This window comes from Leptosomus discolor, chromosome 19 (genome assembly GCF_034619465.1).
Source record: "Leptosomus discolor isolate bLepDis1 chromosome 19, bLepDis1.hap2, whole genome shotgun sequence".
Classification (NCBI taxonomy): domain Eukaryota; kingdom Metazoa; phylum Chordata; class Aves; order Leptosomiformes; family Leptosomidae; genus Leptosomus; species Leptosomus discolor.
In genome coordinates this window covers 2,106,105-2,133,560 of record NC_141409.1, presented here as the reverse complement: position 1 = coordinate 2,133,560, position 27,456 = coordinate 2,106,105, and the positions used below count along the sequence as shown (strand labels likewise).

Below are 27,456 nucleotides of genomic sequence, written 5' to 3'. Positions count from 1 at the left end.
GAAACCTGCGTGAGGCCGCGAGTGCGGGAGGGGGCTCTGCTGCTGACGGGCGGCCGCGTCCCCCCTCCTTCAGCCGGGGGACAATAAGGCGCCTCGGGTCCGCGTCTGAATCATCCGGGAAGTTCTGCAGTAAAGGCAGGAAAACCCAAACCGCTCGCTGGCGTCATTCCGGGAACGGGGGGCGCGGGGACTGGCGCTGGGGATCCTCGGCGGGGTTTCTGTCGGTCCTCGGGGCAAGGTGCGGGAGGAGCGGCCGGTTTCCAGGTCGCGGGTGATCCGGGCCTTGCACAGAAACGGGACGCGGGGGTTTCCCCTCCCCGCAGCCGGCCCGTGGCTCCTGGCACCGCCGTGCGCTTGGCCCCGGCGGCCCGGGGCGCTCGGGAGCGCGGTGCGGGGGGGTGGGAGCGGGACGGCGTCACCCTGCGTGGCCAGACCCGCTCCTCGGGCGGCGGCGGCAGCCGGGGCGTTGAACAGCGGGTCCGCTCGGGGCAGCCCCGGTGGTTCCCGTCCCGGTGCTGGCGCCGCAAGTGAGGCGTTGCCGACGGGTCCCTGCCTCGTCGGGAACAGCACGTCCTGCCCCGGCGGCAGGGTCACGGCCGGTTCGGGAAACCGGGAAGGGGCTTCTTGTCCCTGAACCGCATTAGCCCGCCGAGAGCTTCGGCGGCATCGGGGTTTGCACGCTTGCGTTCCCGGGCGTTGCGGCGAAGCGAGTGAGGCGGTGCCGGTCCCGGTCCCGGGGGAGCTGTGTCGTGCTGCTCCCGGTGCCAGCACGTGCGCAGGGATGCGCCTCGTCCCTGGCATCGCTCGCCCCGGCCCTGCGGGGGGGGGCAGCTTGCCTCGACGGGCGCCCGAGCAGCTCGCAGCCCGGTATCAAGGGCTCGGTGCTGCCCGTAGCTCGCCGGGCTCAGCCCGCGGCGCAGCATCGGGCCGCGGCGACCTGCCCTGTCCCCCCGTCCTGTCCCGTCCCCTCTCCTCACAGCCGGGGTTACCGGGAGAGACGCCTTGGCCGCCCCGTTGGGGATAGCACCCAACCGGTGGCGCTTGGTCCTGGCCGGGAAGGATTTCCCCGCCGCCAGGTGAATTCCCCGGGCGGTGATAACGAGACCATCCCTGCCCCGCCGGCACGGGAGGCGGTAAAGCCCCGAAGCCCCCGTGCTGCCTCGTCACCGACGCGGGGAGGGCACTGGCAGCCCCCGGTGAGCCGAGCTGGGGGGACGCGCGGGCTGGGGACCCCGCGCACCAAACCCGGCTGCTGTGACCTTTCGCCGAGCGAGTTCCCCTGCGAAAAGCACCTCGTGCTGACCTCACCGGCGTGGGGTGGGCGGCTGTGTTTCCCCCCACGTCATTTTTTGGTTATTTCTGTGATTAAACCGAAACCCACCCGCCCTGCCCCGCGCCGCGGGCAGCTGCTCTCCCTCTGAGCGGGCGCCGCTGGAGCTGGTCGGCCATGGCGCTCTGCGCGCAGGTGAGGGGCCCAAAATGGCCAAAGGCAGCTTAAAAATGGGGCCGGGGCTGCTCCCGAGGGGCGCCTGGCCCGGCCTGGCTCTTGGGGGTGGGGGAGTGTCGTGGCAGGGTGGGGTGGGCCCCCGGGGTGGGGGTCAGGGTGCTCCCAGGCCGAGCCCTGCTGTCCCGCCGGGGGGCATGGGGGTGGTGAGGGGTCCCGGGGGGCTGGGCCTGTTCCCAGCAGGAGTGGCCTGAGGTGGGGGTTTGGGGGGGGGTGGGCGGAGGGGGACAGCGGGGGTAACGGGGGGGGTGACAGAGGAGGGGGGTGATGGGTGACTGTGTGAGGGGGTGACACAGTGGGGAGGTGATGGGGTGCTGAGGGGAGGTGGCAGGGGCTGAGGTGGGGTGACTGTGTGGATGTGTGAGGGTTGAGAGTGGGGGCGATGGGGGGTGTCTGAGGGGAGGTGGCTGTGTGTGAGGGTGTCTGAGCGGTGACGGGGGGGCTGAGGGCAGGTGGCAGTTTGTGAGGGGTGACGGGGTGACAGTGGGGCTGAGGGGAGGTGACAATGTGTGTGGGTGTCTAGGGGGTGACAGTGGGGGTGACGGGGGGGCGACTGGGGGCATAACCGGGGGCGTGACGCCGTGGGGGTGCTGAGGGCGCGTTTGGGGCAGAGCTGACGCTGCGGGGGGGGCGTGGCGTGGCGGTGACGCCAGAGGCCGCTGGCCCCGCCCCAGGCTGGCCCCGCCCCAGGCTGGCCCGCCGCGAGGCAGACCCGTTGCTAGGCGCCGGCGCGGCCGGGGGGGGGCGTGGCCCGGCGGGAGCGGGCCAGGAGAGGCGGGGCGTTCTACACGTGTCCGGTGGGTGGGGCTTGGGGGCGCTTCCGGTGCGGGGCGCGGACGGAGGCGGCCGGTGAGTGCGGCGCTGCCCCCCCCCCCCCCCCGCCGGCCCGGTACCGGGGGGGGACACAGGGTGGGCGAGGGGCGGCGGGGCAGGGGCCCGGCTGGGCCGCGGAGGAGGCGGGCGGGCTCTGCTCCATGCGGCAGCGCCCCCCGGGCCTCGCTCCGCCTTGAGCCTGGCCCGGCCGCGGCCCCTCCTCGCGGTGGGCAGGCCGGGGCGCACCGGGGGGGGGGAGCAGCCTCCCGCCAGCGGGAGGGCGGGCTCGGCTCCCCGCGGAGCGCGGGCGGCCCCGGTTTACGGCGGTGCGGGGAGGCTGTGCCACCGGGGAGGTTCTCGCCGTCAGGCCGGTGTCTGTAGCCGGGGCTGGCGGGGGGGGTTCCCCGCTGCTGGGGGCTTCCAGAGCCCTGAGCGAGCCGGGGCTGAGCGGGCGGCTGGGGCAGGCGGTGCCCGGGCCTCCCGCCGGCCTCCTGTTATCCCGTGCGATCCCCGGGCCCCCGTGTCGGGGGTGCAGGAACAGCCGGGAGAGGAGCAGCCAGTCTTGGGGCACCTGAGAAACTGAATTTGCGTTAAAGACCTGCTGAAATAGGTGTAAGCACGGAAATAACGACGCTCGGTCCGGTTGCACACCGGATCCCGGTGGCACCGCTCCCGCCGGGGTGGCGGGACTTCCTCGTGGAAAGGGAGCTTCACTGCCGCCCTCCCTGTTGTCCCTGCTCCAGGATCGCTTTAGCTAGAAGGTGGTGGCCGGTGTTACCCCCAAAGCGTGCGGGGAGCGGAGCCAGCCTCCTGCTTCCCCCCCTGCGCTGCTTGCCAGGGGGACGGGGTGGCCGAAGGCGGCAGTTGCGTCTTCAGCTCATCCGAAGCGGTCAAACCAAACGCGGTTTATTCCTTTCCCCCTGTCGGGTTTGCTTGTGCCTCTCACATCTTCGTTTTCCAGCCCTCTGGAGGGCCCTGTGCGCCTGCCTGGGCATTGCTGGTAGGTGTGGGCTCTGCTCGGCGTCGCAGCCCCGGGACCGGCGGGCTCTGGGCAGCGTTACGGGCCTTTTCGACAACTGGCAGGTGCGGGAACAAGCGGTGTTAGCCTGCGGTTACCTCCCTCGTTCCACGCCTACAGGGTTTTGGTGGACTGAGGCAATTTATTTATATTGCTGATCAGCTTTAGGACAGTTTTTTACCTTGTTTTGGGCCAGAAGCCTTGATTTCTCTGAATAGGCTGCACTTCAGTAAACTTGGATGGGGATTTCAGTGAGGTCTGTCCACCCTGTCTCTTTGTTCTGGATTTAATGATAAAATTAACTGTAAAGTTGCTTTCTGTGTTTCTCACTAGGTGGAGGCAGGCTTGTGGTTTACATCGGTGTGTTGAGTTTTGGGTGCTGGGGTAATATGCTGTGAGTAATGCAGTTTATGTGAAAAATCACCACCGTCCAGTTATAATTAAACAGGGGAAATATTTTTATTTTCAGGCTCTGGAGATACAGCCAGAATTTTTCGTTCACATGGCAGCAGCAAACTCTACTCCACCTGGCTCTTTGGATCTAAACCAGCCTGGATTTGCAAAGGAGATCCTGGGAACTAAACTGGAGGTCAAATACCTCTGCTCCGACTGCAAGAATATACTGAGGAGGCCCTTTCAAGCGCAGTGTGGACATCGCTACTGTTCCTATTGTCTAAAGAAAATTATAAGGTAACTTTTGTGCCTTCAGCCTGAAGACAAAATGCTTGAAAAGGCATTTTCAAGCAAAAAAGGAGAGAAGAGTCTCATTTCCAGGGCCTTCTCAGCGAGGGAGTTGTATTTAATCGTTGAGGATCAGCATCAGATCTTCTTTAAGGAACATGTAGTCTCTGCCTTGCTTTTGTTGTTCTGGGGGTTGCTTCGAAGTTCCCCTTTCCAGAATTTCCCAGACTTTTTTTGCCATTCGAGTGGCAGTCCAGGTGGATCCCATCTCCTTCAGTCTTCATCACAGCTACTGAAGGAACTTGCTCCTAAAAGTCATTGTATGGTGGTTGTGCCAAAATGTGAGAAATTTAGGCACAAGCTGGCTTTCAGGAAAGTTTCCTTGTGTTCTGTGTCTTACCTTTAGTTGACAAGAGTGGTTAATCAGGAGAAGAAAAAGAAAAAGTAGAATCAGAAATGGGCATCAGAGGTACACACGAGCAAAGGCTCAATGTGGTGTTTTAAAAATAAGAAAATACTTTCAGTTTATAAAGTGACCAGAAATTGCTTTATTGTTAAATCATAAATTGGTCTCTTTTTGTCGTGTTTGATGGTTATTTTTCTGTCTGATAGTGCTGGACCTCAAAAGTGTGCCAGCTGTATTCAGGAAGGAATATACGAAGAAGGAATTTCTATTTTGGAAACAAGCTCGGTAAGTAAAAATGCATTTTAAAAAAAATAAAGCAGCTCACTGATGTCACTGACACCACCTGCAGTTTTTGTTTAAAACACAAGTTCTGAGAACCCCTTATTCCTAGGAAGTGTTTTCTTCAGTAGTGAGAGTTGTGATTGCTGTGGTGGACTCCCCAGCTTCTAAAATCCAGGTCAGGTTAACGTGGCGGTGGCCTACTCAAGCACTGCAGCAGCAATTCGTTTGCCGTTAGCACAGCTCGGGGGATGTCATGGGGCAACTGGCCTGGGAGGAGCCTTAAGAAAGCCTTAATAAAGAATTAAGAGACTGGACTAAAACTGCAACCCCTCAGTAATTTTTGTGGTTTGCTTGTTTGTTCCATTTTAGGCTTTCCCAGACAACGCAGCTCGTCGGGAGGTGGAAAGTCTGCCTGCAGTCTGCATTAACAGCGGCTGCACGTGGAAGGGGACTGTTAAAGAGTACGAGGTAAAGCTCAAAGCGAGGCATTCGATGTCGGCGTCCTTTTTCTTTCCTCTGTGTTTGGGGAAGGCTCAGGTGGTTTTCCTTGTCCCGGGCTCTGGCAGTGGTGGTGGGAATTGTCAGCTCCCCGGACTTTGCTGTAAGCTGGAGGGGTTTCCTGGCTGAGCCTGGTCTGTGTGCCCTGCTGAGGGCACGGGCTGAACTGAAACGATTTCAGATTTTCTTGCGATTGCAGACTCTAAGCCTGTCCCTTCTGTGATGGGAACCACCCGCTCTGTCTCCAGCTCCTTTCAGCTATAAAGAAACAAGCAAACTGTCAAAAAACAGTGCTGTGCCGTGAAATTGTTGTGACGTTCTCTGTGTTACGTGAACCTAAAACCTACTTCAGAGCCGTGAGCTTGGGGAAAGCGGCCTGGCCGTGGTGCTGTGTCCAGCCAGCTGCCCCCTGTAGCTACCAGGGCAGTGGGACTGGGCGCTGGTCACGGGCCGCTCATCCGTTGCTCTGAGCTGTTCTGGGCCACGAGCCTGCTGGACAGGATGGATTTTCCAGCCCTGCTGTTCTTGAGGAGCCCACCAGCCCTTTAATCCAGGCTTTCCTTTTGTGGCCTTGGGCGTTGGGTCTGTGGCGTGTGTACAGCTAACGTGCCTCGTGAGAAGTGTGTTCTGGCTGAGGGCGGCCGTGGGCCCTGAGCTTCCCCGTGCTTTCCAGCAAGTCAGCTCTGCTGGGGCACTTGGCATCGCTGGGGTGCACTGGCAGTTAGCAGTGAACCGATGTTCACCTGAAGGACAGTATGGAACAACCACCACGTGGGGGGCCTGAGATAAGAGGAATAAATTTTATTTCCCTCCAACACTCGCCCTAGGTCTGTAGCCCTGTAGTTCACAGAGCTTTGGTAGTGCCCGAGACGTGTGTCAGGAAGAGGCGTAATCTGGGTCTGTCTCGACTGACGTTTGGATTCTCTTTGCGGTGCCACTGCAGAGGTGGCAGGAAGAAACAGCAGCTGTGGGCCGTGCCTGAGTGTTCTGCCCAGCTTGCTGAGCCTGTGCCAGAGAGATGCTTCTGCACCTCTGCTCCCTTGTCCTGCTCTCTTGAATCTGCCGCTTCTTTATGCTAAAAGTTCAGTCCAAAAGATGAGGGGATGCAGGGTGCTAAATGGTTCTGCTGCTGTGAAACCCTCATTCATCGATCTGTCAGTGACTCACAGCGTGGATGCGTGAATAAATGTCACGTTAAGAGCTTAGCGCTGATGCAGCACTGAGAGTTTGGGAGTTGCATTGCAGGGTACAGTGTGTTTTCCTGAGGCTCCAGGTTCAAGCTGTGCTGTTGGTGCCTGCAGATTGTCTGACCCACGCTTGAATTTCTGCTGGTGACCAGTGACTAGAAGTCTGATGCCCGCTGCAGTGTTCCATGGGAGCTGTCCTGGGATAAGTCTGTCTTCTGGCAAGGCTGGAGGTGTGCGTGATGCTCCGGGATCTGCTCAGCCACTTCAGAGCGTCTGACTAGAGAAGGCTGTGCCTCTTTTTTACTCTCCACCTAGTCTTGGGAAGGTCCTGTTAGGCCTTTTGTTAAAACAGACTAGGTAGAGGTGCGGCTCCGGAGCGCTTGGGCTGTGGGTCTGCAGCGCCGATCCTGACTGTCAGGGTTTTGTTACTTTTGAGGCAGACGGGTGCGGTGAAAGGGAGCGGGGATGTCGAGCAGCGCTAGTCGGTTCGTCCAGGCTTGAGCTGGCCTCTCCCGCCCGCCGCGGGCGGCCCTCAGGCTGGTGGGGGTGAGGTTGTTTAGGGCCCTCTTGGGGAAAAGCTGATTCTTTCCTGGGAAGCGGTGGGAGAAGGCAAGGCCTGGCTTGTGCTCACTCTCCTCCCCGCTGCCAGCCAAAGCGCTGTGGCATTCGATCAGGCCTGGCTGTCCTCGGGCGGTCGGAGTTTGGGAGGCGGAATGTGTGGTTGAGGGGAGCTGATGAGAGGAGGCGTCAAGTGACCGGGTCAGCCCAGCGTTTCTCTAGTGGACGGTTATTAAACCCTGCCTGCGGGCAGCTGCTTCGTTCGGGGCCTCGGTGGTGGCTGCCCCTGCAGCCAGCAGCGTGTGTGACGTCCTGCAGCAGCTCAGCGCTCCCACTGTGGAAAGTCCCTCGCTGCGCTATTTCCGACAGGACATGGAAAGTCCCTAAGAGCGAATTCATTGTTTGCTAATTTAAAAATCATGTGTTTGTGCTGAGAAAGACTGACTTACAAATCAAGAGATACTGTCACTTCTGGTTTGCTCATCTTACCAGGGCATGAACAGGGAAAAAAGTGTTCTGCAGCTGAAAAGCTCCAGCTCTTCAACTTCAAAAAAATTAACAAAGCTGATTTCAGTTTTACTTTCTGTTCAGATCTCAAAGGGACATACAGAACTGAAAGAGCATGGTCTGCTTGGACGTGACTTGCACTTCTGCTTAAAGCTGTGCTTAGCACATGTGTGGGTTTATAAATGCATTTTTCAGAGTTATTGTAAATATTTAGTGGATAAAGCTTTTTGTGGTGGGGCTGGAGGGTTTTTCCTTTTGATCGGTAACCTCTCTTCATGTGTAGGTTTCCTCATGAGCCTGCCTGAACATACATACAGAACAGCAGGCTGTGGGCAGGAGCCTTTAGATTCAGGTGGGAAGTCTGAGGGGGGCTGCAGAGCACTTTTTTCCCTGTTTGTGCCTGCAAAAACTACAACTAGGCTGTTGGACTGAAAGGAACCACCAAGCAAACATGGTCTGTGCTATCCAGGTGGAGGGAGTTAGTGGTTCCGCAGCGCTGGAGCGTTTCCTTTCTTGCCTCACAGTACCTCTTGCCTGCATCTCTTCTGTTTTATCAACGTATCTTCAGTTCTCTCAACACTTTCATTATTTATGCTTTCCATGCCACCAACTCCCTTTCTTTGCCCCCCATCAGAACCAGGGTGGGAAGAGGGGGCTGCAGAGGGGTGTTCATGTGGTCAGCTCTGACATTTCCATGTGTAACCCAGACAGAGGTTCATCTCGGGAGATACAGAGCTATCTGAGACCTAGGGAAATGGAGTTGTCCAAGTCTTGGAAGGAGAACTAAGTTTTCAGCTTAATCCTGACAGCAGTATTGACACTAGGTTGGGAGGGGGAGTGTTTCTAGGAAAACAGATGAGCTCGGCTCATGAGGGTGGGTGATGTCACCTGTGATGATAACCTGTCCTACCCAAACCGGAGGGGATGGGTTGTAGTCGGTTGTCACCGTGGGTTTGAAGAGTTCGCTGTAACCGAAGCCTGGAAGGCCATGGAAGATGCAAAACTCAGAACTTAAGTGATGTTAGTTCAAAGCCAGGGGTGTTGCAGAGTGCATCTGCAGCCTCTTCTGGGCTGTGTGGCTTCCTGGGGCCAGTACGACAAAGGAACTGGGCAATCCCTTCTTGCCCAGTGTTCCTACTGGGAGATGCTGGAGAAGCCCTGGTACCCCTCATGTAGAGAAAACTGTCCCTCTTCAAAAATGCTGCTGGGGGCCCTGAGCCAAGGGGTCCTTCTGCTTTGGAATGCTTCAGTTTCACTCCCCTCTTCCCAGCTTCATCCCATGAATGCCCCATTAGTTTTTGGTGATGATTTTCAGCTTAGGCTGAAAACTTCAGCTGCAGGCCTTTGCACATTGCTTGGAATGGAGTTCCAGGTCTTTGAAGCTGCTTCACCTGGCTCCTGATGCCTCCAAAGTGTGCTTCTGAGTGTTTTACTGCAGTGTGGTCTGTGTGGGATACAGCATTTGAAGTGCTGTGGCAAGCACACTTGGTGATGCTGTGGCAAGCACACTTGGTGATGCTGTGGCAGGGGGACCAGCCTTCCTTTTAATATCCGGTACAGCATTTATAGTCTTTTTCTGAAGGTTTTGGCTGAACTTACAGTACGGTGTTGAAGTGCAGTTTGCAGCCAGCTCCAGCCTGATCAGCAGTTTCCCCCAGGACTATTTGCTTGTGGGAGGATCCCTGACTTGCACATGCAAGTGACCAAAAGGACCTCCTGCTTTGGAAGAAGAGATCTGACACACCTTTGCTTTCCAGAGCTGGAGCTGAGGTCCACAAACAAAACCCATCCTCCCTTACAGCCCCTCAAGTAGTTTATGTAGCGGGCTGCCCAGACGCGAGGCAGTTTCCCGTCCAAGCCTGTGGTGGGAGGTAAGCCACGAGGAGTGACGGAGAGCACGTGTGGGAGGGCGTTGGAAAGCCCCGGTTGTAGAGGGTCTACTCTTAGCTTCTAAAAACAGCTCAGCCTTCTTGTGGTGGCCCACCTCATTAACAGGTTTGGCATCTGCCCCTTGGAAAGTGAAGAGCTGTAAGTCATGAGCTTTGAAGCTGAGGGGAGTGCTGTGTGTCCCTTCTGAGCCGTGATGAGACCCCTCCGTGTGAGCACAGCTTTGGGCCTGGTGGGGCAGCCCTTCATGCCCAGGGCATGTTCCTGGGGCTCCCAGTGTCTGGCAGGAGCCAAAGCCATGATCACACCCTTGGGCACTTCCAGCTCTTCGGACAACCTAGAGAAATGGGGATTGCAATCAGGCTGCTCACCACAGGCTTGACTTGTCCAGCACATGAAAGACCCCTGCCCCGGCTGTAATGTTTGTCGCATCTCCCCTTTTCTGGGTGCCGCCGGCGTCCTCGGCCTCCGGCTGTAGCTGCCCTTCTGTTCCTGTCCTGTATCCCCAAGGGGTCGGCCTTGCCCCTGCCCACCAGCTGCAGCTCACAGAGCCCGGCTGCTGTCGGCACCGCCCTTGCTGGTGGGGAGCTTGGGCAGACCCCCGAGGGGCTTCACCCCGAGGCTGTCCCGCTTGATCAGCGCCTTAAGGTGAAGCTTTGCGTGCTGGTGAGAGCACCGCTGGGAGGGAGGGAGAGCTCTCCTGGGCTGTTGTCCTGCGACCTGGTCGGCACGGGCAGTGCTTTCAGTATGCTCAGAGCACGGCCGTCAGCACGGCGGCATCTCCCGCAGCTCGCGACAGCGGTTGCCGTCAGAAGTACCTGCTGGAGGTGAGCTCAGATCGTTGCTACGAACGTGCTGGTGCCTGGCATCGCTGCTGCGATGGTGTGGTTGGAGCCACTGCCCAACGGCAGGTTGTTCTCGAGCAGTGACCTCATCAGGTGCCAACAGCACATCTTGGGCATCTTTGACGTGACCGTGGCTGTAACTGTTAATTGTAGCCTAGAAGCCCTGCGGGGTTATCTCTGGTCAGATGTTCACTGTTGCTTTGAACTTCCATTACGTACCAACCAGCTGTTCACGGAGACCCGGCGTAGTCCAGTGCCATAGTTTTTCATTTCCTTGGCAAGTGGATTTAGTCCTTTTGGTTTTGCCTCGCAGATGGCCACGTCTGAGGTGGGGGACAGGGATGTGTGGGCTCCAGCTGGCCGTGGGGCGAGGTCAGGTTCATACTCAGGGTTATCTAAAATGCTTTGGGGGTCCGGCCCTGCTCCGTTTCAGAGTAGAGTCTCCCTAGGAAAATCATTCCTCTGGGGTGAAGGAGGGATTTGGAAAAAGCATCCTGGAGTGTCCCACCACCTCGTGCTCGTGTCGTTCAAAGCAACCAGGGAAAGGCAGAGTCTGTTTTAGGAAATGGTGGAAAACCTGCTGCTGCTTTCAAATGCCTCTTGGACCTTCAGCCTTCTTCAAAACCTGCTCTTGCTTTCACATCTGTCTTCAATGCCTGAAACGCTGCCTTGATGTCCCTCTGCCAACAAACCCCAAATCAAGTGTCTGTCTAGTCAGCACTGAAAACTGATGAACAAGACCGTCAAATGCTGAAAGCAAAAGTTCCTGTACTGGTTCTGAAGAAAGGCATGAGCGAGGCCCCTGGGAGCCCCAGCACCTGTTCCGCCAATTTTTGTCCCCAACTCGGCTGGGTGCTGTGGCGTTGGACATCAGAGTAAAGGTGGTGCCATCGCTGCCGTGCACGTGCCCAACTAAAGCCACAAGCAGTTACTGGTGGGAACCCAATCTTTGTTTTTGACCCTTTCTTTGAGGTTTATTTGTGAGGACAAATGAACTTGCTTGGATCTCTGTCACCAGCATGTCCCAGCAAAGGGAGCAGTTTGTATCTGGCGCCAGCTGATGGGACAGTCTCGGAAAGCTCCCATTCCCGGGAATTATGAATTACAGACGGGATTCCTGCTTTCCAGCCCACCTGTGTGGGGAATGGCTCGAGCAGGCCTGGCTTAAAACCAGCCTTGGGACTCCCCTGGCAAGGGGAGAGGCAGCACAGAAGGTGTTGTGAAAAGAGTATGAGACTGAGGGAGGCCCTCCTGTTGTGTCACGCGGTTCAGAGAGACCCCCTTGCTCTCCATACTCCTTCAGAGAGTATGGTTAGATCCAACCCTAGTCCCAGACTTGGTCAACAGTTTCTGACTAAGGATATAGAGAAATGAAAGAGGGGTTGCATTAAGGACAGGAGCTGGTTATGTGATCAGGGACACCCTCCCGTCCCGTCCCGAGGTTCAGAGTGGACCCCCTTGCTCTCTGAACTCCTCTCAGAGAGAAGCCTGGGTGCGGCTGGATCCAGACCTGGTTGACCGTTTCTGTCTGAAGGTGTATGTAGTGTTGGTGTATGACTTCCAGAGTCCTTTTTGGGGTTTTTTTATTAATCTTACCCCAGAACCCTCAAAGGATTTTCACTGAGACAGTTTCTCAAGCCCTGTATTAGAGTAAACGCGTGCCTGTCAGAGCCCTCTTGGGGACTGAAATGGTTTTGCCAAGCTGCAAATACAGGTGATTGGTTAAGGCGACAGATGTAACGACTTGGGAATTGCTGTTGATAAATGCATTGTCTCACACAAATATAAATGTCATCCCAAAATACCGATGTACATCTGTCACGCTCCGCTCGGTGGACTCGTGATGGTTCGTTCGCTGTGATCTCAAAGCACGAAATTAAGGTGACCACACCAAAGGGGTTTGCTTCAGTCCAACAGGGAAGCTTTATTGTTTGACGGTAAAGTGGTGTGCGGTAGGGAAAGAGGGTGAAAGAAAAAGGGAAAGTAGAGTGAAAAGAGGACAGAGTTCGATAGTAACCGCTGCGGGTCCAAGGCGTCCCTATGGTCCCAGGTCCAGGCAGCGTCCTGCCAGTCCTAACGATCATCGTGACCCTTGGTGGGGGAAGCTTCCCAAGTTTGGGTGCTGAGGGGCCCCTTTTATGCCAAATAGCACCCCAAGCTCCTCCTCCGTATCTCCGCCTCTTCTTGGCTCCAGTGATGCCGATCGATCCTTCTTGGTAATGATTCTCAGGCTCGTCCCTGGCACCGGAGAACGGCACAGCACTCCTTAGCCAAAACAGAGCTGCCTTGCCTCCGCAAGGCTCCCTCCTTCGGCTGTTATCTCCCCCCACAAGGTTTCTAGAAGGGAGAAGCAGGCAGCAACATCTCTTACCCTTTTGCTGTTTCCTGCCAGATGCACAAGTTGCTCAGCTCTGTCCTTGCTCTGCCCAGGGCACAAGGACCTCACCAGCCTGGCATTCCCTTCCCAGGATCAGCAACTGCGTCTCAGGCAGGCCGCTGCAGACTCATGTCAAGGTGTCAGCCTCACTTTTGGGGTACCTTATTGTCCATATCCCTGATGACAAGGTTGAGACAATGCTGTTTTCGGGCTGACTCTTACAACATCTCTATTGACTACCATTAATTATACGTACACTACAGCAAGTAAGCACTGCAATAAGCAGGCGTGGACTAATACTTCAGCACTATGATTAATTGTCACGATTCTCACCAAGAAGCCGTCCCTGCTTGGGGAGGAGAGAGATCCAAGCCTGTCAACCTGTCTGGTAGTTGTGGTTCTCGCCCTCAAAATGGAGTTTTTAAAATGCCAGATTTGTGCTCTTGGTGAGGTGGGACTGAGTCAATTACCGTGTGTTGGGTGGCTCTTAAGGCTTGTTGTGTTGTTGGGCCGAAAAGCAAGCAGGTTGGGGGGGGAGTGGTGGAGAACAAAGCTGTTCTGCACAGTGGCGGGGTGCTTTGCTGAACCCGCATGGGGCTGTCAGGCCTCCACCTCACCCCAGGCATCGCTCTGTTGATTTGAACAGACCCCCAGTGCCACATGTCCTGTTCTCTGCAAGATAAGCAACCTCTTTAGCCCTTGCCTTTCCTCAGGTCTGTCTGGTGCCTGTCGGTGCTCAACAGGGTAAGATAAGCGCAGTGTTCGGCCCGTGCTCTTGCTCAAGCTGACTCCCTGCTGACTCACAGCGATTTGACACCAGCAAGCCCAGCGTCCCACAGAAGGGCATGGTGAGTTCAGAGGAGCAGGACGCCCCAAAGCACTTGTGTGGTATGGCACATTCCCGTCTCAGCGGCTCCTGAGCCCCTGGGGACCTGGTAGAGGTGCACAAAGCAACTCCCGCTTCTTGGCACAAAGGGCTCAGGTTCCCTCACAACCTAGGCAGGCAGCTCTTAGACACTGGAGACCCATTTCCAGTGTTTTCTCTACAGTTCTTTGGGCCCACCCTTTTTCTTGCAGCCAGCCTAACGTGCCAAAGGAGCCGCAACGCCGAGGCTGGAGGCTGCCAAAGCCCTGAGCACCGTGTCCGGTGTGCCCCGTGCAGCTTCAGCCGGCTCTCCTCTGCCGTCCTGTTAATTTTCCTTCCTTTTTGTTGCTCCCTGCCTGCAGCCAGGCCATTCAGCTTTGTCGATGCTTGTGGCTGCTGTTGCCGTGCTTGGAGGGGACCAACGGCTCTCGAAGACCAACCTGCAGGAGAGCGTGTGGAAGAGCTGCGGCGTGCTGCCAGCACCGGGCCTCAACTCTCTGTGGACCCTGCCCTTTGCTATAACCTCCCTGCAGGGCTCCAGAGGCACCTCACAGCAGCTCTTTCGCAGGAGGCTTTTCTCAGCCACCTGCCTGGCCTCTTCGCTGGAGGGGGAGCGTTGGGTCACGCTGATGGCTTTCCCGACGCGGCTGCAAGACCTCCACAGAAACGGGCCTGGGTTGACGTGGCTGGTTATGAGCTGGGCAGCTGGGGAGCGGGCACACCTCCTGCTCTGCCGCCGTGATAGGGGATAAGAATTGTCAGTAGTCGCCTCTTCCACAGTTCAAGTCAAGTTTAGCGGAGCCTGGAGAGGCGAAGCGGCAGTTGGATTGAACTGCGGGTTTTCCCTTTTGCCTTACCCGCGGGCGCAGCAGCGCAGCTCGTCCTGGCCTTCCTTAGGAAAGGAGCGTTGTGTCCTGCAGGGATCAGCTGCTGTGCTGAAAGCGCGCTGCTTCCCTGCGGTGCCCGCGCTGTTCGGCACAGCTGCCCTGGAGTGGGCTGCCCTCGCTGGCGCAGAGCTGCTGTTCCTGCCGGCTGAGTGCCAGGGCTGCAAGGGGCTGATCCCAGGAGAAACCTCCACCGCAAATGGCTTTTCTGTGTTCCTGCTGCTGAGGCAGGAGAGTTACAGTGTGCGCACAGGCAGCTCCACCAGTAGATCTACAGGCGAGGGGGAGAGGGCTCAGCAGCTCCATTGCAGCCTGTTGGCGCTGCTCCGGAGAGGAGCCTGGGTGGGTGCTGGAGGACTGAGCGGCCGCAGTGGTAACCCCCAAGTGCTCGCAGGCTGCCCTGAGCCTTCTGAAGGTGTCGGTGTCTGATTGTCTAGTCTCTCAAGTGGGGTCCCAGAGAATTGCCTGTTCTGATGGTGGCGTGTGATGTACTGGGTTGTCTCGCTGTTTATTTTTAGGGAGGGAGATGGATGTGCGGATCAATCGGTGGGTTTGGGTTTAATTGAGTGGGAAGAGCAAGGTGTTGCCACGCAGGCTGTTAACTCTGCCCAGTTTGATTTTCCTGCTCCTGCTGTTGGCTGCTGCAGGCCAGTCTGTGCCTCGGGGTACAGCCGGCGGGCGAGAAGCCAGCGCTGAGGTAGCTGGAGAGCAGCCCTGAAGGTCTGACCCAGCCCATTGTCTTCCAGCTCAGCTTTAATTCCTCTGTTGCTGTCCCCTCTCCCTGACTCCCACCTGACTTGATTTCCATGACGGGTTCCCTCCGGGAGAGTGACCCTGCTCTCGCCTCGCCCCGTTCACAGGGGTGGCTTTCCAAAGCTGCCTAAAATGTTCACAGCAAACGTCTGAGTGTCAGAGTTGCTCGTCCTTGCTGCAGAAGCTCACGGATGTGGGTTTGGGAAAGGTGTAAACAGGAGGATTGCCCCATTCCTGGGGGAGTGGAGTGCAGCAGATCAGGCTTGAATGCCAGCCCCTGCTCTTCGGCTCCTGGGTGAGGTGGATTTCTTCCAGCGGCGATACCATCCGTCGCTGTTTAGACACCCGCGTGGAGGGGGAAGGAACAGGGGATTCCAGAAGAGCCTGAAACTGTTTATACAAAACTGTTTGTCTAGAGGTTTGGGTCTGAGCTGGTTAAAGCCAATGCTTCTGGGTGTCTTAAACAATTTACATATGGACCAGTTGCACTTTCAGCTTAGCTGTGCTGCAGGGCTGGTTTCCCTTCTCGTGCTGCGAGCTGGGCACGCTTCGCAGGGCTGCCTGCGTCTTGGCTGTTATATCACGGTGTAGCATGGAATCGGGATGGAAGATAAATGCTGGGCGGTGGGATGTGCAGAGGGGGTGGTGTTTTCACGCCTAGCACCTTGGCATGGGAGAGCATAAGTTTTAAATACTCCCTTTTTAAAAGAGTTGTCTCTACAGGGAAGTTTCCTTCCTTCAGCCAGACTGTCTGTTCTTATGCCAGCGTTTTGTGGGTCATGGGGAAGATGCTTATCTGGTGTCTCCAGAACATGAGAGCGGTAGGTGGGTAGAAGAAGGGGTTCAGCCCCTCCGAGCACGTGGGATGAAGAGAGGCACTCACCTCCTCCAGCTCCTCTGCAGGCAGCGGGGTCCTGCAGGCAGCACTGCCCGGCCAAACCGTTCTGGCTGGTTGGTCGCTGCTCCAGGGACAGTGCAGTGAGGCTTTGAGCGTGACTGCTCGTTTGAGGTATAAAAAGGAGAGAGTAATGAAGAAGGCGAGGCGGAGCCACTAATGGGTTTCACTTTCCAGTTTCTGATGTGGTGACAGTACTTAAGTTTGTGCATGTTTCCCCCCTGAAGACAGTAACTGATTTTAATAAAGAATAAATGTGACCAAGTTTTCAAAGCATCTGGTTTCAGGTGACTGCTTCATAAATGCTTCTGGTTTGTTTTTTCTTGTTACTACCATGGCAGGATACTTCAGTGCTCTTATCTTTTAATCTGAATTTTGAACGGCTTGTTCATGGCGTTACACTGCCCTATTTCAGCCGGTTGGTATGTACAGAGGAGGTTTCAGCAGTGTGGACACTGAAAGCAGAGGCACGTTCTAGCATTCCCAATTTAGCCGGTATCGCTGGCTCTAGTATCTGCTGGGGACAGAGTGTCCCGTTGCCTTGATCATTTGTTCAGCTCCTCTGGCCACCAGACTGTGTGTGCTCTTGCTGCAGGGGTGGGTGCTTGTGTGCAGGTGCTATTAAATGAAACAGTTTTAAAATATTTTTCTTTCTGGTTGAAAAATGGTTTTCTGGTTCAAATACAAAGATACTGTCAGGCAGCTCAGCCCAGCATGTGATGAGCAGGCTCCAGGTTCATACTTCAGCTGACTGATAACCATTACAATGGAAACGTTGTACAAATTATCCTCCTGAGATAGTGGCTTACTTCACTCAGCCTGCTCAAACATGTATTTTCTTGGCAGTGCCATAAAATGGAGCTTTCTGTTGATTATCTTGTCCATCAAAGCAATAATCTGGTATTTTAAAAAATTATTAGACTAGCTTTTAAAGTGAGGCTGAGGCTACATAAGCACCCAAAGCTCTAGTAGCCTGGAGATCGCACAAATGAGTCAGCGTGCAGAATTATCTGCGTGACCAAGATTTGAGTAGAGGTTGGTAGAACACAGTGCTCTTCTGTAATAAAGTACAGAACTACCCCTGTTGAGTTGTACTTGTCATATGACCTCATGACCTTTTCTGTAAAGGACCAAATATTCACCTGTCCGTTCCTTCACAGGCTCATGACGAAGTGTGCCCTGAATTTCCCCTGACTTGCGAAGGCTGTGGGAAGAAGGTTCCGAGGGAGAAGGTATCCGTCTGACTGTCGGTGACCCGTGGCTGTGGCGGGGTTTGGCATCCTGGTGGGCTGACGCTGGTGTTCTCGGAGCGGGGAGGAGCACTGAGACCCTTACAGAGTGGAGCGGGGAAAACAATGAAGTGACGGCTGTTAGTACAGAGTGACCTTTCCCTGGGGCTCAAAATACTGGTGGAGGTGACTCATCAGCACTTGCAGTTTTGTGTTTGTGCTGCCGATGCCACCTCCCGTTGGGCGGCGCCTTTGGGTGCAGAGCCTCCGCAGGAAGAGCACGCTTGTGGGTTTCCAGGGTAGTTACATCCGATGTAAAGCAACTGTATCACCCGCTGCCGCAGTTATGGAAAGGGAGCCCATCTCCAGCTCAGTTTGTTTCTAATCAGTCATGTAACGGAATCGATGTCTGTAGGGTCTCCCTGCTGCTGGCTCCCAGGGCAAGGCTTAAAAGTCTGAACAGCGAAGTTTTGGGAAACATCTTCAAAAAGCGTGTTCATCTGAAACCATCCTGCCTGTTACAGGCAAATGTTTTTAGTAGCGCCGCTGCAAAAGGCCCTTGTAGCCGGGCAGGGGGGACAGCAGCATCAAAAAGACGAGCAAAGAGTTCCTCCAGGTGGGCGGCGTCACGGTGGACTTGGTGCTGGGGTCTTGGGATACAGATGTGCACGTCTGCAGGCTGAAGCTGGAGCCTGGCAGAGGCTAGGCTTGTGGGATTCCCATAGGTGGTAATCCTTTGTTTAAACATTAACTCCCTCTTTTATCTCTCTCCAAACTTTGGCTGGTTAGCTGCAGCCGTTGTGACTCTGAGTAACCCGACTCATTAAGCAAGCCAGATGGATCTAGAAGCTTTTGAAAAAGCAATTTGAAAGCAGTTTTAATTGACATCTGTTGTAGCAGATGTAGGTGTTAAATGTGGAGCGTGGTGGTTGTTCAGAACAGACCACTGATGATGGTATCTGATGATGAGAGGTATTTCAAAAACAAGATGATAATGTGCCAGTGCTTGTTACCATTAATCATGCGCTGTGTGGGAACCCAGACGAGTCATCTTGGCGGCTGGGGGTTAGTGGCACTTCTCTGTAGAAATGCCAGGCGAGAGGTGGTCGAGGTGCAGTGTCCTTCGGCAGCCCCGCGAGGGTCGCTGGACCCAGCAGAGCTGCTTCCCTCGCGCAGGCGGACCTGCAGCAGTTTCTGTACGTACTCGGGCAGGACCACCGGGAAGCTTGCTGTCCCCAGATTTGTGGTGCTTAGCTGGGAGGAGACGCACCAAGCTGTGGCACGTCCCGACCAGGGCTCCATGAAGTGCACAAAATTCACCAGCTCTCTGTTTCACAGGGTTTTGCCTTATGCCTCCCCGTCCTCTGCCCTCAGTGAGGCTTGTGGCTCAGCATCCCTAACATGTACCTGTGCTGGTTGCTTTTTCTTTCTTGCATGTGCAGGTGGGAAGGGAGACCTCCTAGCTGTCGAGAGGAAGAGACATAAAACCTCCTTCCAGGTGGCAGGGCTGTGTTTATATTGCAGTGAAGGTCATACCTAAGGGTAGGCAGTGTCCAGGTTTAACCCCGCGCTTTGGCAGCATCAGTGATGGCTTGGGCGTTCCTGGGGTCGTCTTCGGTTTCTTAGATGTCAGCGAGATGGAAAGGGAGCTGCTGGGGACACATGAGATCTAACGTTGCCTTCCTTCCTCTCTAGTTTCGGGACCATGTGAAGACTTGTGGCAGATCTAAAGTGCCTTGCAGATTTGAGGTTGTCGGATGTGCTGAGGTGGTAAGGGCTTGTCTGTTGATGTTTATCTTGGGGCTTGTTTTCAGTTCCAGTGCTAGAGTTAACCTGCAAACTGCTGGCGCCCAAACCGTTGCAGACGTTTGCGTTCAGATATTTGAACAAAGGGATGTTTCAGACCCTTTGCAAGTGGAACTTAACATCATCTGCTGTCCAGGGTGTGGGTATCCAGAGAAGGAACTTCATGTGGATGGAAACCTCCTCCTTCTTGGGGGGCACCCGGAGTGGTTGGAGACTCTGGTGGTTGTGCTGCTTTCAGCTGTATGCACAGAACTGGAGTGAGGCCGTATTTCTCCATGGGAGTTAGTTTTCCTGGCTCCTGCTGGTGATGTTCATATAAATCCCTCCCCGGGGGGATTACATGAGGCTTTGTCCTTTGGTGCTGTGAGGTATGTCTGACAGAGCCCTTTTGGGGGTAATGGAGGAGGACAGAGGAGAGCAGTGCATACAGCTGGGGAGATGTTAAGCATCTGTCATTGTGTGTGATTTGCAGCATTTCTAAAACAAAACAAAAAAACCCACCTCCACCCCCAAACCAGGGTTTTTAGCTGTCTGTCTTTGGCTTTTCCCCTTTGTAATTTAAAGCTAACATTGTGACCTCAAGAGGAGGAATTTGTTCTGTGGATGGTGATGGTGTAGATCGAGCTTGCTGAATGGGGAATGTGTTTCTCTTCACGTAGGTGGAAAATGAAAAGCTACTAGAACACGAAAGCAAGTGTCTGGCAGAGCATCTCTACATGCTGCTGAGTTTTGTGCTCAGCCTCAAGGCTGGGTCTGGAGACCTAAAGCCCCTTCCTGCCCTTTCCTCATCACAAAACAGCTCCCCACTACTGGCAGCAAACTCTCTATGCTCGGAGTCAGAGCTCTCCAGGTCCCTGGAGCTCTTGGGAAGATGTGAGGCCCTGGAGAGAAAAACGGTGACCTTCGAGAACATTGTCTGCGTGCTCAATCGGGAGGTGGAAAGAGTGTCCCTCACGGCTGAAGCCTACAGTCGGCAGCATCGACTGGACCAGGAGAAAATCGAAACACTGAGTAACAAGGTGTGTAACTACTGGCTTGGGCTTTCCAGCACTCTGAGTGGAGGCTTTTTTTCAGTTTCCTTTCCATGTTATTAGCGAGCATGTTATTAGCCCTGAAACTGCCCGAATCTGGGGGCCGAACTAAAATATTGTTTGTGCCTGTGCCCAACCTTCAAAACCTTCCTGGAAAAGACAGGAATTAAACCGACAGGCAGGTTCAGATCTCCGCTAGTAATCAAGTTGTGCAGACACTGAGATGTTTTCCCAGGTGAGGTTTTCCAATGAGCGACAGAGCACCCAGCATTCCGCCGGATCTCTCCGGGGCTGCTCCCCTGCCAGGCCTTTCAGAAGGAGTGTCCCCATTGATGCTGCACCACAGCCTCGTGCCAAGCACAGCCTGGGGGGGTGCAGGAGCTGCCCCCACCGGTATGCTCCAGCACAGTCCCGGCTGAGCGCTGCCAGCGTGTCGTGGCAGCTGGGACTCGGGCGCTTTGCAGCGTACCTGTGCGCGCTGGGCAGGGGAGCTGCCAACGCCGGCGTGACCCTGCGTTCGCTGGCAGCCGTAACCCTCTGGAGCCCTTGCTGGCTGGGGGCAGGTGCTTCTCTCTCAGTCTGGTTTGGTCACAATGCTGAGTTGTTGGGTTTTTTCCCCCCATCCGCACTTCTTGTGCTGCTCATGTAACAGAGCTGCTCACTGAGAGGATTTTTCCGTTTGCTGTGGGAAAGTTTCCAGCTCAAGCCCTGAGTTGTGCCGATGTACAGGGTTCAAAAGGAAGCTTCAGGGAATCGGCTTACGATGCTAAATTTCTCCCTGCCGTGATCCCTGGCAATTCTGAAGAACATCTCTCGCTAAAGAGCTGCCCTGAGGGGGATGCTGGTGCCTGCTGGCTTTCTCGGGTCTCACAGCAGTACGTGTTTCTAACCAGGCTGCACCATGTATCCCACTGAGCAGGTCCGGCAGCTGGAAAGGAGCATTGGACTCAAGGATCTGGCCATGGCTGAGATGGAGGAGAAGATCCGCAACATGGAAGCTTCCACCTACGACGGTGTTTTCATCTGGAAGATCACAGAATTTGCCAGGAAGCGTCAGGAGGCGATAACAGGCCGCTCTCCTGCGATCTTCTCTCCAGGTTATTGCCCACAAATTTGCAGAATTGCCAAAACCTTTTGCTTCTCAGCTGGGTGTGGGATTTGTAGCGGTGTCCTCAGCAGGGGAGGTGCTGGCCGTTCCCATGTACTTCTGTTCTGTCCCCCTTTCCCTGTGGAGCCTGAGCCACCTTTTTTTAGCCCTAGGCTAAATGAAACTGCTTCTGAAAGAAGTGCTTTTTTGATTGCAGAAGGCGTTTTTAATTTCCCCTAATGGAGAGTGCAACCCCCTTAGCTCTGGAATAGCCCTGCATAACCCTTTAGTTAGAATTAAAATACTCAGAGACCATAAAACCAGCAATAAAATGGTTAAAGAAGGGAGGAAGTATATATTAGAGCTTCAGAAATATATTTTAGTGCCTCAAGCATGATGGCACGAGAGACAATGTCTAAATAAAGCCCAAACCATACCTAGGGAAGTGCTTGAATAGCTGTTAGAGGAAGGGGCTCTCCTCGCAGAACGGCCCCAGGCCAGCACTGTTCCTCCTCTTCTTACCAAAGGATACCTCGGGCCGCGAGCAGAAGGGTTTGATTTGGCTTGTTTGCTCGGGAAAGCCCTTCCCAGTCTGGCAGCTGTAAGACAAAACCAGCTCTTTGCGCAATTCGTGGCTCGGCGGGGAGCTTGCCTCGCCACAGAACGCTTGAGGAGGGAGTTTGTGTTTGCCTGAGCAGGGATCCCTTCGGTCGGAGGGTGCTGGAGAGCTTTTTCAGAACGCCCAGAGCTGCACACAGACCTAGAGCACGTACCTCGCGTCTGCTTCCCGGTGCCGTGGGAGAGCAGACTGCGGCTGGGCCACGAGATAAAAGCAATTTAGTTTTTAAAACTGCTTTAAAATCTGTTTCTGGATGGGGGATGTGCAGAGTCCTTTTTCTCTTGAAAAACTGAAGGGAAAAAAAAAAAAAAAGGATTCCTCTTCTTGGGGGGAACTGAACTGTTACTGAAACCGTGTGCGTGGAATTAGCATTTCCTCTTAAAAGTCAGCAGCAGCCGCGGAAAACCCCTGCTCTCGTCCCCGCCGGGAAGTGCAGCGCTTCCTTCCTCCTCCCGGAGCCAACAAATCTGCTTCAGATCTGGTTTGTTTGACTTAGAGCCCTGAAATCTCGCGTCCTGCCCATCTCCTGTACTGCCCTCAAGAGCTGCTGGAGCTGACCGTCTCCAGAGCTGACTCGTGTCCTCCGGCCACGGGCGTCCTGGCTCGCTGTGCCCCAGCTCGGAGGCTCCTCGGGCCCTTCCCTGGGCTGGTGCCACCTGGGGTCGTAGAATCACAGCATGGCTGGGCTGGAAGGGACCTTAAAGACCATCCAGTCCCACGCCCTGCCCTGGGCAGGGACACCTCCCACCAGACCAGGTTGCTCCCAGCCCCATCCAGCCTGGCCTTGAGCACTGCCAGGGAGGGGGCAGCCACAGCTTCTCTGGGCAACATGTGCCAGGGTCTCACCACCCTCACAGGGAAGAATTTATTCCCAATATCTAATCTCAATCTCCCCTCTTTCCCTCTGGAACTGTTACCCTTCGTCCTGTCACTACCGTCCCTGATCCAGAGTCCCTCCCCACCTTTCCTGCAGCCCCCTTTCAGCACTGGAAGGGCACTAGAAGGTCTCCCCGGACCCTTCTCCAGGCTGAACACCCCCAACTCTCCCAGCCTGTCCTCACAGGGGAGCTGCTCCAGCCCCTGAGCATCTTCGTGGCCTCTGGACCCGCTTGAGCAGGTCCGTGTCAGGGGTCCTCACAGGGGGGTGGGATTTGTTTTTCTAGGTTGGAGAATCAAGTCAGCTGGTGGATGGGTGTGAGCATCAGAGTCAGCCCAAGGGAGGGAAAGGGGTGAAACCACTCCGAATGCAAGAGGCTTCGTGTGTCCAGGCATGTGTTCAGCCGTGCTCCGTCCTGCTTCCTCCCAGAACTGCGGCTCACGGTTGCTGGCGCCTCCTCCTCCTCCACGCTGTGTGCCGGCCAGTCTCCATCCTGTGCTCGGCAGCGCTGGCGGGGCAGCAAAGGCAGGGCTCAGGGCTTTTATAAACTGCTTCACCAAAGGAAAAACTACTTTGCGGGCCACCAGACTGTGTTTTGTGTTGCTGGTTGGTCTGCAGTCTGCTCATGAAAATCCTTGTACGTGGCTGGAGGGATCAGAAGGTGAGGGCTGCCTCTGCCCGACACCGGGACTGCTTCGGGAAAAGGCAGGGCTGGCTGGTTGGTTTGTCTTACAAGTGCAAAGTATGAGGCCTTGTTTCCTCCAGAATTCGATTGTGTCATTTAGACGAGAGATCCTCATTCCTGGTGCTCCTTTGGCTGAGAAAATGAGGCTGAGAAAAATGTTTCTTGTGGAGGTGTTTGTTTTTTTTTTTACCTTGGAAAGGGAAACAAATAGACTGGTGCTGTTCAGTCTGGGAAGGAGAGAGCTGGGAGGGGAGGGGTCTAGGTTGTGAACGGGGTGAAAAAGGGAAATTAGTATAATTGTTTGGTTTGTATTTAAATGTAAAGGCAAGGAAATACCAAATGGACTCAGTGTCACACAAAGAAAAGGAAATAGAGTTACACTTGCTCTCGTGAAGACACAGCGATCGCCCCGTGGTTTTGCAAAGGGCAAAATCGTAACAGCTCAAAAAGGCAAATCCTCCCAAGAAAGTTTCGTCAGGGATGTGTGCCAGGACAGGCCAAAGTGAAGCTCCTGCTGGAAAGCCACCGGCTGCCGGCCCTCCGGTGCGGGGGGGTGGCTGCTGGGGCTCTTGCTTTGCTTCTGCTGCGCTTTGCCGGTGCTGGGGATGGTGGGAAGCGGGATGCCCCGCTCACCGCTCCGCTGGTTGGCCGCGTGCTGCCTTGTCCTGGGCACTCCCCCCGCCCTGATCCACCGTCCTTTCCGTTCCCCGCCGGGTTGGACATTCACTGGGTTCCAGGAGTGCCGGGAAGCCCCAGGCAGGCAGTGAGGATGTGCTGCAGAGGGTGGCCTCTGCCCCGAGAGCCTTTGGGTGAAGCAGGTGGAGAGGAAGGGCTAGAGGAGACAGGCTGGGGAGTGCCAGGAGGGAAGCGGTGACAAAGCCCTGAGCTCGCTCCTCGCCCTGTGGCAGTGCTAGTCTGGTGCTAGTCTGCTTGGTCATCAAAAAAGCACCGAGTCCACGGTAAAATGCCGGCTCTGATCTCCTGCCCTTTGCCCTGAGGCTGCCGAGCCCTGCCAGCACCGAGGCAAGCAGACGTGTGGGCCTGGTATCGCAACGTGGGCGTTCCCAGGACGGCTGGAGGAGGGAGGGTGGGATCCCAGAGCCCGTGCCCAGCTGCGCGGGGCGGCTGGGATCTGAAGGGAGACCGAAGCTCACTTGCCTGAGCCTCTGCCCCCCTCGGAGGCCACCAGCTTACCAAGAGGGCGCAGCGAGTACTCGGGACGGTCGACACCCAGACAGGTTTTTATTTTTTGGGGTGGTTTTGCTCCTGCTCGTCAGTATGATTGCCATGAACTGCAGCTCCTTGAGCCGTCGGGGCGGCACAGCTGGCGGGGCCGCGGGGGGAGCGCCCGGCTCCCGGGCCTTGCTCCAGCTTCGGGCTCTGCCCGGGCGCTTGTGCCTGCGGCGGCAGGTGGGGAGAGCCCGCGGGGCCGGCCGGCCCCCTGCTCCGTGCCGCAGCGCTCTGCGCCTCAGCGACACCAGGGGCTCGTGTCTGCCCGACCTTGGGCTGTCTCCAGGGCAGCCTGAGATGGCACCTGCCTGCTGTCCCTATCTGGTGGCTTTCCAGACCACCTCCGTGGGGCAGGTGTTTTAAGACCCAGACCTGGCTTCTTCCAGGATCCGAACTCGAGAGTCCGCAGAGTTCAAAGAAACGGGCTGGTGCCAGGCTTTGCTGGGTTTGACACTCACTGTGTCTGTTCTGGAACTCTGACAGCTTTCTACACGAGCAAGTACGGCTACAAGATGTGTCTGCGCGTCTACCTGAACGGGGACGGCACCGGGCGTGGGACCCATCTGTCCTTGTTCTTTGTGGTGATGAAAGGACCCAACGACGCGCTTCTGCGGTGGCCCTTCAACCAGAAGGTAGGTTTGGGACAAAGCCTGCTATGCCCAGCAAGGTGCCTCTCTAGTTTCGCACCCGCTCGAGCTTCTAGACGCCGTTGGTCTGCCCTACTTAGCGAGCAGGAGAAGGAGGAAGGACTTTGATGCGTCGCCGCCCTGGGGATTCCCCGTTTGTGCTGAAAGCACCGAGCGTGCCACAGGGCAGGGGCACGAAATGGCAGTGGCTGCGGCAGGAGAGCAGCAGCGCGTTTGGAAAGCCAGCGGAGCCTCTGCGCGAATTCTGGAGCAGGGAGGGTTGTGGCCTCGGTACGTGGGGTGCTGCTGATGCCCACTTGGCGTCAGAAGCGCCGAGTGCCCTTCCTGGGCGTGGCGGGTTTGCAAAGCGCTTCGAGGCCAAGCGGGCCAAGTCCCAACGCAGAGAGGGGCCACCTTTGGTGGCGAGACAGCAACTCTGTGGCTTCGTGAAGTACCTGTGGGGGATATCGGTGGTGGGAGCGACCGCCGTGCCGGCCAGCTGTAGGTTCTCAGCGTCGGTCTGGCAGCCCCGTGCTGCTGCACCGAAGTTTCCAGTGACGGGGCAGGATGTGGGAAGGTTTCTGCAGAATGTCACCGATGTGATGTTCTCTGCTGACCCCACTTAGGCATTTCTCAGCTTTGTAGGCGTGTGACGGGGCACTGGCTGCATTGGTACTTGCACTTTTCACGGGCTTCAAGTGAGCAGGTCGCTGGGCTGGGTTTGCACGTGCTTTTTATTCATCTGCACTCACGTATTTTCACGTTTCCCCACAGGTAACCCTGATGCTGCTGGATCAGAACAACCGGGAGCACATCATTGACGCCTTCCGACCCGACGTGACCTCCTCCTCCTTCCAGCGCCCCATCACAGAAATGAACATTGCCAGCGGCTGCCCGCTGTTCTGCCCCGTCTCCGTGATGGAAGGCAAGAACTCCTACGTGCGTGATGACGCCATCTTTATTAAAGCCATTGTTGATCTCACGGGCCTCTAACCCTCCTCGCCTCCAGGAGCAGTGAACGCAGAGCCAGCCCCGCCTGGGGCATCCCCCTCTTGTGCTGCACTTCAGGCAGGTCTCAGGGTGAGGAGGGGGCAAAACGCAGAAGGCGAACAGCCCTTCCCAAAAAGGGACCTGCGCTCCAAGTGCGAACGAGGTGTCTGATGGGAACCCTCTTCCCTGGCGTCAGAGAGACCTGCCCTGAGAAGAGGTTTGGGTGGACGTTCACGGTCTGCAGGGTACGAGAAGATGTCCTGCAGGGACTTGGGTGTCTGAACTGCTGCTGTCTGGGCTCCCAGTGGAAACCAGTGCAGCTCTTGCTCTACCAGTTTAGTGCACATCCGTCTGTAGTAAAACAAGGGTTTGGCCTGCCCAAGCACCACCTCGCGTGGATGTTTGGCTCAGCCGTCCAGGATTTTCTTCAGAGATCTCCGTGTTCCTGGCAGTTTTGTGTGCTCAGGGGTGCCGTTGCTCTGTGCTGCTGCCTGGCCTGTGCCTCGGTGGAAGGGGGAGGGCGCGTGGCAGACGCGGTGTGAACCGGGCGAGAGCGCTGCCCGCTGCTTTGCTGCTGCTCTGATGCCATAAGTGGCTTTAGAGAGGAGCGCTGAGCCGAGCTGCGTGGCAGGCAGGGGAGCGGTACCCCAAGTCTGGCCCTCGCTGCGTGTTTGGTGGATGGTTTGTGCTCCGAGCAGTGCGCTGGGAGCGTGAGACGGGGCAGGCAGTGCCTGCTGTCTGGGGGGAGGCGTGGGGCAGCAACGGGGATGGATGCCTGTGGTGAAAGAGAAGTGAATCCCCCCTGGAGAGACTGCCCGTCATGCCTGGGGGAGGAGGGTGCCGCAGGGCTCGGTGCAGGACGTTGGCCCCCTGAGCCCTGGGAACCCCAGGTGGGTTTTTAGCCAGACCCTGCCCTTCTCTGCCTGCCTGTGCCTGAGCAGCGGAGGGCAGGATGGTGGCAGTGCTGGGATCTGTCTTTACTCACCTGCCAATGCTCTGGAGGTGCCTTTCAGCCCCGTCGCGGGGCAGCGCAGGCACACCAGCCTTGCGGGGCCCTGCAGGGCCTGTAGAGCTGCAGCTGCCGTCCCTCTCCATGGGTGCTCTTGCCTCATCTCTTGTCTGCCTGTGTGGTGGCGGCTGCTGGCCAGCCCCTGCCCTCCCCGAGGGCCGGCCTTTGCCCACCAGCAGCAGCTTTCCCCTTCCCTCGGCTCTGGGAGCAGCGTGCCGGCCGGCTCCCAGTCATTGCACATGGCAGGGCTCTCTCTGCTCACCTCCTCATGGAGCCTGCAGCCACCTGGGCAGGACCTAGGGTGGCT

The 27,456-nt window shown here is 56.3% G+C and overlaps 1 protein-coding gene across 4 annotated transcripts; it reads left to right on the top strand.

Moving 5' to 3' along the window:
- Positions 1-1,447: 1,447 nt before the first annotated feature.
- On the top strand, positions 1,448-26,591 carry TRAF2 (TNF receptor associated factor 2). Of its 4 annotated transcripts, none has more exons than XM_086475655.1 (10): positions 1,448-1,465; positions 3,805-4,025; positions 4,629-4,707; positions 5,074-5,172; positions 17,121-17,192; positions 18,885-18,959; positions 19,655-20,014; positions 20,946-21,123; positions 25,008-25,156; positions 25,925-26,591. In XM_086475655.1, the coding sequence occupies exons 1-10, from the start codon at positions 1,448-1,450 to the stop codon at positions 26,141-26,143; spliced, it is 1,470 nt and encodes a 489-aa protein (XP_086331781.1). In that variant the 3' UTR covers positions 26,144-26,591. The 4 variants fall into 4 exon arrangements, with proteins under 4 accessions (XP_086331781.1, XP_086331784.1, XP_086331783.1 ...); XM_086475658.1 differs by lacking the exon at positions 1,448-1,465 and adding an exon at positions 2,331-2,353; XM_086475656.1 differs by lacking the exon at positions 1,448-1,465 and having other exon boundaries at positions 3,829-4,025; positions 19,655-19,757; positions 19,836-20,014.
- Positions 26,592-27,456: the final 865 nt, after the last annotated feature.